The following is a 10632-nucleotide window of genomic DNA, read 5'->3' on the forward strand; positions in this document are numbered from 1 at the left end:
GCTTCAGAAACAGAAATGCCTTGGATTTGATTAGGACCCTACTCCCGCAGGAGCCGAACCCACTTAGCCAGCTCTGATTTCCTTTGGGTTTCTATCTGCACGGGGCTCAGCTGAAATACTCGTGATCACTACTACAAGGTAGTCCTGGGGTCCCTTCACAGTGCTCCCTCCTGCTTCCTCTAGCCTTCAATCCACTTTAATTTCTTGCCATCTATTTCTTGGATGGATTTTGTTTGTTACTAATTTGACTTTTTGAACATCAAGGACAACCTTCCCCGCCCGGCTGTCACCTGAGAGACCACCTCTTCTCTGTGGGCTTTGCTTGCTGTAGACGCCCGCACCCAGGCCCCAGTGTGGCTCCTTTGCTAGTGCTTCCCCAGCACATGGTTAGCCTTCTTTTTCCTGGATAGCTTTTGAAATTCTAGACCCAGGCTTCTTTCAGTAGACATGCTTCTTCTCTCATTTCGAGGGTCTGTTTTGCTTTTCCCAGCTCTATACAAGGGATGCAGGCTGCTGGTCCCAGAAGTTGCAGTTGTCAACAACAGCCACTCATCCAGGCAGAGCTCACAGCACAACCATACCGGTCTCTGTTCTAGCCTGAGCCCCTCACAGTAACTAAAACACGCAATTTTATCTTTTCCATTTTTTAACTTGCTGCAATTAATGGTTCTTAATTAATCTCTTTGGTCGTGTTCAAATTTAGGAATCTAATTGGAACCCCTAAGAAAATGTGCATGTACAATATTGTGCATATTTGGTGAGGAAAGGGATTTTAGAAGCCCTCATAGCCTTTCTCAGGACCCTCTAGGCATCCTTGGCCTCCTCCACACATGTAAACATCACACTTTGACATGAGGTGGGAGGGAGGTAAGAAGAGGAAAAGGGACATAAAGACATGCATGATATGCCCTAATTGTCACTGACGCGTTCAAAGCCTCTGGCTTTGATATTTATAAATCCACTTGCTGGCATCCAGTAGGAAATACTGGTTTCAGGTGTGTTTTTGAATGCCAAAAGAGAGAGGAGATAAAAAAAGAAGATGATGGATAAAATACAAGCACCATTATCAAACCATTTCAAAGAAAATAAACATAAATTGCCCGTTAGAAAGTGTAAGTCTGGCACTAACAAGGCGGCATGTGGGGAATCCCCATATTCTCTTGCTGAAGTGATGTCAGAGACAGTGGGATAGAACAAGGTTTGGATAAAATTCAAATTCTCTAGTTGGGGGGGGGAGTGGGCGTGGATTTGATCAAAACACTTTATAACATGTATGAAATTCTCAATAATTTTTTTAAAGTTAAAAAAAATTCAGATTCTCAAAATATCCATATTGCCATTGAAAAATCACTCATCATATTAAGAACCAAGGATGTCTCAATCTTGATTTTCTTAAAAGCAATCGACAGATGCTAGCTTCAAGATAACAGAAATATTAGGATCATTTGACAGTGATTTGAAAACAGCTGTCATAAAAATGCTTCAACAAGCAATTACAGATACCGTCAAAACAAATGAAAAACGACAAAGTACTGGTGAAGAAATAAAAGATATGAATGAAGAAGAAACAAGTAGAAATTTAAGAACTGGGTAGTATAGTAAACAAAGAAAGGGAGTTGGGCTCACCAAGAATCATTACTCAAACAAAATTAAAAACCAGAACAAACCCTCAGACCAACAAAAGTAAAAGCGATTTTTTTGCTGATAGAGAAGAATAATTTGAATGATACTGATTCATCAGAAACCGCCCAGGCCCCACAAAAGTGGCATGTTTTTATTTTTTCAGGTATATTGAAGGGAAAGAACTGTAGACTCCAAAACCTGAATTCAGCAAAAATATCTTCCAGGCAATGAAAAGGAAATCAAGATGTTTGCAGATAAAGGAAAATTAAAAGAATTTGTCACTATCAGACCTGTCCTGAAAGAGTTGCCTTCTAGATTCTCCAAACAGAAAGAAAATAATAAAAGAAGAAATCTTGACACACCAGGAAGAAAGGATATAATACACAAAAATGTGGATAAATAGACTCTCTTCTTCTCTTGAATTTTCTAGGTTAACAGTTGAAGCAAAAATTCCAATACTGTCTGAGGTGGTTCTAGAAGTATATAGTGGAAATATCTAGATAATCACATTCCAAGGGGGGAGGGTAAAACATGTAAAGAGAGGTAAAGTTTATGCGTTTGATTTGAACTGGTAAAATGAAGACGACAGCACAATGTGATGAGAGAAGGGATGGAGGGAAGGTAGGGGGAAGACTTAAAAAAACACTTCTTACATGGCTGTGTCAAAAAATATTCTTAAAGACACTATAAAGGGGGTGAGATGTAGCTCAGTTGGTAGAGTGCTTGCTTAGCATGCACAAGGCCCTGGGTTCAATCTTTAGCACCATAAAAACCAAGTGTGTTGGTTCACACCTGCAATTCTAGCACTAGGGAGGTAGAGGCAGTAGGATGAGCAATTCAAGGTCAACCTTGTCTACGTAGCAAGTTCAAGGCTGGCCTGGACTACATGAGACCCCCGTCTTTAAATAAATACAAAGTACATAAATATTTTTTTCTCAAAAAGAGACAATCTTAAGAGATGTTCAAGTACCCCAGAGGAGTGCAAGGAAAAAAAATGGAAACAAAAGTAGAAACAGCAATCTGAAAACAAAGAAAAATTTAGATTTACAGCCAATGTATTACTATAATATTATAAATTATATAAGTAGTTATATAAATCATCTGAATAGACGAATTTAAATGCTGGAGATTAGTAGAACAGATGTATTTTAAAGTAGCCCAATTATATACTATCTGTAAGAAACACTTTAAATATAATGATTTAGGCAGGCTGAAAGCAAAGGGTGGAAAAAGATTGTGAAAATATAATAAAAAAAAAGCTGGAGTGGCTCTATTAATGTCATAGAAGTAGACTTCAGGGTAAAGAAAGCTTTACTAGAGACTGAGGACATTATATAAGGAAAAAGTAGTCAACCTATCAAGATGTAATAATGCTAAGCATGTCTGTACCAAACTACACAGTTGCAAACACTGGAAATAAATACTGATAGAACTCTACTGTGGCGCCTGAGACAGGAGGATCAGGAGTTTGAGTCCAGCCTGGGCAACTTGACAAGGTCAAGGCCAATCTGGGTTACATAAAACCAAATCAAACAAAAACCTATAGATCAGAAAGAAAACAGAATACCGTAAGTATAACTAGGGACATCAAAGTCCCCTGTCTACAGTTGATAAGAATGAGACAGAAATTCGACAAAGATACAAGAAAATTTGTTACCCCCATCAGTCGGTAGGATCTAAGTGGCACTTTAAAACACCCAACAAAGCCAGAATAAACATTCTCTTCAAATGTGAAGAACGGGTGCCACTTTAGGACAGGCCGGATTCTGGACCAGCTAACCAATCTCAGTAAATGTAAATGGGTTCATAAATATAACAGTCAGACAAAGTAAATTCTCTGACTCTGATGGAATTAAATTAGAAATCAATAATAGTATTTGGAAACAAAACCAGATCTATACCTCCTGACTGTCTGCTGTGGTGTGTCACACAATGAACACATTGGGACCCCAGTTGCCCTTTAAGTTTTATTCATTTAATGACACCAAGGTCCTGGGAAGGGATATGACTTCCTCTGGGTCTCTCAGGTACTTAAATATTCATTGGATTGACTGATTAATTAAAGATAGCAACACAATAGCAACTCTTTCTGGAATGGTTTCTAGCTCTGACAAGCAGACTGGGCTCACACATCTGTAACCCTCTTACGCTGTCCTAGGGTGACTCAGCCTCTCCTTCCTGCTGGCATCCCAGAACTCTGCTTTCACTGTGATGATCTCCTAGTTACAGCCTGTCTGAAGAGCCAGAGCTCTTCTCACAGCCAGGGTCAGCTGCTCTGCTAGTCCTGAGTGAACCAGTGGACAGGTGATCTCCCCTCAGAAATTCTGCTACCCCGGAGGACAATACACCCCTCCAACGGAATCTGCACTTGGAGTGAATTCAAGGTGTAGAGTGAGGTGGGGTCTGCAGGAATAATGCTGAGCTCGCATGAGTCTTCAAAGGCTTTGGGGTTTCCAGCTGCCTATCACAAAGGGGTTCTGTGGCTCTGGAATCGACTGTGTGCACATCCTCTACTTAGATACCCAGACCAGCCCCCGGGCCCACCTGTCACGTTGCTTTTGTCCTGAGGTGGGCAGAAGAGGAAAACTTGCTTAGGTGTTGCCCTGAGGTGACCTGATTGCAGAGGTTTATCACGCATGCATTTCTTCTCCCTCTGACTTCTTTATCCATATTTAAATCATGCTTGGGGAAGTCATTTATTGCATTCCTCAGGCTTGCACTGGAAAGTACATGAGATCCTTGATAAACCTAATATATTTGATTAAAAATTAATATGAAAGTCATATTGTTTCCAACTTTAAATCATAATTTGATCTCTTTCATTTTATTTAATATATGGCCACAATTCTAAAATTACTTTAAAAAAAAAGATGAGATGAGATGAGATGGAAATCAGTTCTGGGGGCTTTTCCTTATTGCTCAGAGAAACTCGTGCCTGTCATGCGGCAGACAATCTGCGTTGCCATTTCTTGTATGACATTTAGAATCTGTATATGGGTGCAATGCATCCCACTAGAGGCTTCAAATGAGTCCTCCATGAAAGATCTGTCGGCTCTTTTTAAATGCTACCATTAAAAAATTAATGGGAAAAGAGAAGCTTTATCCAACCCAAGCCAGCTCCAGTTTTATATTTCCTTAATGTTTTATATGCCGCTACAGGAAATTAAACTGAGATTGTCCTCTCCAACATGCACATGTGTGGCTTTGCGGGGGGGTGGGGGGGGCATGCTGAGAGACTCAGATCTCCTGAAACAATTGCTTGGCCTGTCCAAGATTTTCTGCTAACTTCAATTTTTGGGTGAGGCAAGAGGAAGTGCTCTTCATCTCCTAGCTGAGGAGAAGAGGTATCCAGGGCCATGCAGGGCTCCCGTCTATCCTGGGAAGCTGTTAGCCCCAGCTCTGTGGAGACAGAGATGGCAGCTAGGTCAAGGACCAGATGTTGTCCTTCATCATCAAATCTGAGGTGTGGCTTCCTGCCCACACAGAGTGTAACATCCTTCACATCGGCCCACACGAAAGTGACCTGGCACTTAACTTCTTTCTTCTTTCTGTCCCTTTCTATGTCTGACCATCAGAGAAAAATCGTAATATTTAATAATTGTTAAATAATTGTATCTGTATTTAATCTTTGGCTTCTCCTCCCCCTTTCCACAATATCTTCACATTAGTCTTCTGCTTTGAGCCACTGTGGTATATTAGATTCAGGAACACTAGTGCCCTACCCCATCTACCCCTAGTGCTGAGTCACCAGCAGTTGCGAGGACACAGAGCATGCATGACCGGCAGCATTTGACGAGGGCCAGCAGACTCTGTTGCTCCCCCATGGTCACAGCCCTGTCTATGGCTGGAGGCTGTACAGTGCAGTCATGGAGTAGACTGAGGTGAGCCCTGAGAACCTGGCATCCCACGTGGCCCCCTCTTGAGCCAGGCGACTTGGGGGGCCATTCTTTCCATTCAGGGTTTCTGGCTGGCTGGTCTTTGCTTTGCCTTCAGGAAGCTGTCTGGGAGGTGTGGCTGTGAGCCCAGATGGGAGCAGTTTCCCTGCCCAGCTGGGCCCTGCAACTCTGGTGTGGCCACAGGTTAAAACCCTCCTACTGGAGTTGGGCGCCTACCCTGCTCTCAGACAGCAGATCTGCCTCTTTAGTACACAGGGAAATTCTGGTAACTGGAAAAAGGGTGAAAAATGAAGCTTGGGACTGGAACTAGTAAGGAGTACTAAGTACTAAGTGGTAAGAAAGACTGGAACCAGACACATGCAGATCATCTCACACTGTCAGGGTGACAAGTGGATGGCTTTGTCATTTAACCTGTGGGTCCAATCACATAAAGATCCCGAAGAAATGCTAGCCTGAGAGCTGTAAGATGTGCAGGCTGAGGCAGTTGCCCACCCAGGCAGGCCTGGTCTTTCTCTGGGTAGATACAGGGCCAGGCCCATCTGCAGAGAGCCTTTCCGGTGTCGGGTCCATTCATCCTCCTCTGTAGATCACAGGCATCAAGTAGATGGGGACAGGACACCCACAGCGGCTTTTAAGTAGGAGAATTTCCTACAAAGTATCTCCCCAATCAGAAGCCTCTATAATGCAGCATCACACAGGTCTCTGCCACAGACACCAGCACGTCCAGCACAGTGGAGGGCCCAGGGCAGAGCAGAGCAGAGAGAATAAAACATGAGGCACCAGATGTTGTTTTTAATCTTCTCTATGGCTTGGCTGCCTGAAAGGTGGGAGCTGCTCCTGCTCCTCCCTCCACTCCAAGCCCTGCCTCAGGATGTGTGTACAGAAACTGCGTGGCAGGGCTAGTCTGCTCATATTAATAAGAAGCCAGACCCCTGCATCTGTCCTGGCCCCCCTGTGGGCCTCACTGCCAGCACCCGCACAGAGCCAGCAGGCTTTTCCTTCAGTTTTCCTTCTTTTCCTCCCAGCAATTAACTGTAACTCCTCCTTCTACCTCCTATCCCTGCACACACACACATACACACACACACACACACACACACACACACGCACGCGCCCCAGTCTATTTGTTTTCTGTTCTTTAAACCTAAAGGGAACAGCTTTCAAGAGGCATGAAACAAAAGCCAGGAGCACAGGCTGGAAGCACCCACCAGCACGAAAGCTTTGCTGTCCTGCCTTCGGTTTTCTCCTCTATGCAGGTGAGGGTGTCTCACTAGGTGAATGGAATGAGGACCCACTCTGTGCTTCCTAGCTTCCAAATCTATGTGTCTTTAAGATATGCCTCTAAGGGTTTATCTTATATTTGGCAAAGGCAAATAAATAAAAGAAATACCACACACACACACACACACCAGAAAACTCATAGATTCGTCACCATAATAAAAGGGTGGGGGGAATTTGAATTTTCAAGAGTAGCTTATTAAATAATGGTCTATAATGGTCTATAAACATGGTGGAGTTGTATACACCCACTAAAATGGTAATGATGCTAACTGGATAACACTGAGTAATGGAGAGCAGCTGGGGTTTGTTGGAAGTTACTGTACCTGCTGTTCTCAGTGACAGGTAGAATGCTGGGCTGTCCTGGAGCCTAGGTCTGGCTCCTGATGGGCAGGTTTCCCTGGATCATCTGTGGGGTTGGCACCCTGCTGTGCCTCTTAATGTTGTGTGTAGCCAAGGCAGCCAACCTGGGTACCACATTGCCAAGTGCTTCATGGTCACCAGATCCACATCTTCACAGGTCTCCAGAGCACAGTCACATTGAGTAAGGTGGCTCTGGGTTCCCTTCTTATTCTCAACCTGCCCTGCCTCCTATCGAGCAATGCCCAATGACATTGTTTAGGCTATTTATTGCACTGTAACAAGCCATCCAAAAGCCCAGTAGAGCAAAGCAACAACAGATTTATGTTTACAGTCCTGTGGGTCAGGAATTGGAACCAAACACAATGGGAACAGTTTTCTTCTGTTCCACAATGTCTGGCTTTTCATCTGGCTGACTTCTGCCTAGTCGTTGGAATAATCCGGAGGCCTCTCCCCAGGCACATATTTGGTGCCCTGGTTCAGGAAACAGTAATCCAAAGATGCCCACATGTGGCCTCTGCATGTGGCTTGGCCTTCCTCACAACATGGAGGCTGATGGGTTCAGGAGCATATGCTAGTGACCCAGGCAGAGGCTTCTTGGCCTTTAAGCCAGTAACTTTACTTTTATTACTCTTTTCATATGGGGTAGTCACACACTCAGCCTGATTTCTGAATTATTTGGGAGGTTGAATCAGCAAGATTTAGTAACAGATTGAACATGGAAACTGAAGGAAGGGATCATCAAAATGCCACACCACACTGCCGTGTGCCATGGAGAGTATGAAAACATACACACAGGAATCACAGTACATGTCGGTGAGAATTAAGTGCAAGAAAAACAATCATGGGACAGCAAGGTAGCTGGTGAGTAAAAGCACTTGCTACTAAGCCCGAGTTCTGTCCCTGAAACCCACATTATAGAAGAGAACTGATTCCCTCAAGTTGTCCTCTGACCTCCACATGCATGCTGTGGCACACACATGCCTTCATGCATACACACAAAAATAAACATATTAATTTTAAAAATATTGTGAGGAGGTTGCAGCACAAGATTTCTTTTGTGTGACTTAATCATCTTAGCATGAATACTTAAATATAACTGTCCACCCAAACCCATGCATTAGAACAATCACTGAAGGTCATCACCGGTCCTCAGCTCCCAGGATGACTGGTGCTCAGTCTACTTTCCAGATGCTATACTGAGACATCATCTGTACCATTTGTATTCTGGCTCAGTGAACCATGGTGCCACCAGCTCCCTATGGACTGTCTGTTCCTCTGTACCTCTGTCAGTGACAGGGTCCCTAGATCATGAGGAAAAGATGGGGGAGCAGGAAGGCTTGTCTGTTTGAGATATAACCTGCCGCCTTTCCTTTCTCTTTAGGCTTTTGACATTATGAGAGTGACCCACGGCAGAGAGCACAGCCTGATTGAAGATTTGATTCTTCTCTTGGAAGAATGTGATGCCAACATAAGAGCATCCTAAGGACTCCACCGGGCTGGAGGGAAGGTGGCGCATCCTTATCAAATGCCTTATTGAGGTCACATGCCCTGTGCTGTTTGCAGTGTGAATCTCCCCTATTGAAAACAATGTTCTGTGTTTGTGTAGGTAGACAGCGGCAGGCATGTGTTGTGTAACCCTAGAACCATTAGTGGTAGAGAGGCACAATTATAATAAATACAAAAAAAAATTAGATGAAAATGCCATTTGGTAATTTTTCTTTCACTCATAGGTGATGTTCAAGATTTCAATATTGGAAATAGGAGTTCAACAAAGACAGGACAGAATAAGTTAAAACAAGGATAGAATAAGTTAAAACACTCTTTTTTGGATGTATGTAGACATTTCACATGTACTCCCAAACACAAATGTCATGTCCATTTTATAAAGTGTATATTTTACTGTTTTACTTTATTTTTATTAACATGTGTTAATAAATCATACTTATTAATGTGGTTCAATATGATATTTAAGTAACTCAGTACATGTGTACAGCATGCACCAATTGAATCCAGGCTCTGGTTATTCCTCAGTGTCTTCAATTTCTACCTTCTAATAATCACTACTCTTCCTTAAGATTGACTTTTTAAAACTTCCCACCAGTGAGAGAGAACATCCAGGATTTTTCTCTCTGTGCCTGGCTTATCTCACTTAACATAATTTCCCCCAGTTCCATGAATGGCAGGATTTCACTCATCTTTATGGCTGAATGCTAGTCCTCTATTTATATACTACACCATCTCTATGCATGTTGATGGGGTCCTAACTTGACAGCAGACCTCAGCTATTGTGAATAGTCTCACAGTAAACATGGACAGAATATGTTTTTGGATTACTTAATTTCCTTTTGATATATACCCAGAAGTGGGATGGCTGGATTGTATGGTTGTCCTATTTTTAGTTTTCTGAGGAACCTCTGTACTGGTCTCTGTAATAGTTGTACAAATTTACTGTTCCTTTTTTCCCATGTTCTCACCAGAGTTGTCACTTGGGTAGTTGTGTTTTCATTGTCATTGTTTATAATAGCATTTCAACTGCTGTGAGATATTTCATTATAGTTTTGGTTTCCCTGATGACCAATTATATTGATTATGTTTCATATATTTGTGACTGTTCGTTTACTTACTTTGTAATTGGATTCTTATTTTCTGAACTACTTATACATTATGGATGAATTATATATGAATCCTTTGTTGGATGGATAATTGGCAGATATGTTCTCACATTCTGTATGTTTTCTCTTCACTGTTGTTTACTGTGCTCTTAGAATCATATTTTAAAAAATTTGTTGCTTATACCAGCATTTATAAAAGTCATTGCTGTTATGGAGTGTTTTTGTGTGTTTTCTTCTAGTAGTTTCCATTTTAGATACTGTGTTCAGGTCTTTGATCTATGGTGAGTTGATGTCTGTATAGAGTGGAAAATGGTGGTAAAGTTTCAGTCCCTTGCACGTGGACACCCACCTTTCCCGAGCAGAGTTCAGCGAATAGGCTGTCCTCACAAGGCATGCTTCTGACATCTGTTAAAAATGAGTGTGAGTTTATTTCTGAGCTTCCTGTTCTGTCCCGCTGGTCTGTGTATGTTTCCATTCTGCTGCTGTTTCTGTAACTTGGTAGTGAGTCTTCAGATACTGTGATGCCTCTTTTTGCTCAAGATTGCTGTAGCTGTCCTGAGTCTTTTGAAGCAGAATTTTGAGATGTTGCCTTTACTCTTCTGTGATAAACAATTCCTGCATATATTATTTGTTTCCAAATACCTCTCCAACTTGAGTCATTTTTTAAAATTATTTATTTAATAACCATATAATTAGAAGAAGCATTTCATTACAACAGCATTGACATATTCAATAACAATTGCCTGAGCTAAGATGCATCTGTTTCAAAATTAGCTGTAAGTTTTTAGGTTTACATTGAATTAATACGGTTATACAATATTGTACTCTGTATAAACCCTATAAGACATAAAATTAAATGA

General features: G+C 42.0%; 1 protein-coding gene across 1 annotated transcript in view; it reads left to right on the forward strand.

The window, feature by feature from the left end:
* Smyd3 (SET and MYND domain containing 3) overlaps nt 1-9927 on the forward strand; it is a 698868-nt gene extending 688941 nt beyond the window's left edge. The window contains exon 12 of the mRNA XM_008849150.3: nt 8542-9927. Within this exon, the coding sequence (XP_008847372.2) occupies nt 8542-8643 (102 nt within the window). The 3' untranslated portion in view covers nt 8644-9927. The remainder of the gene's footprint in view (nt 1-8541) is intronic.
* Nucleotides 9928-10632: the final 705 nt, after the last annotated feature.

Source organism: Nannospalax galili, unplaced genomic scaffold (genome assembly GCF_000622305.1).
Source record: "Nannospalax galili isolate Female #2095 unplaced genomic scaffold, S.galili_v1.0 scaffold543, whole genome shotgun sequence".
Lineage (NCBI taxonomy): Eukaryota > Metazoa > Chordata > Mammalia > Rodentia > Spalacidae > Nannospalax > Nannospalax galili.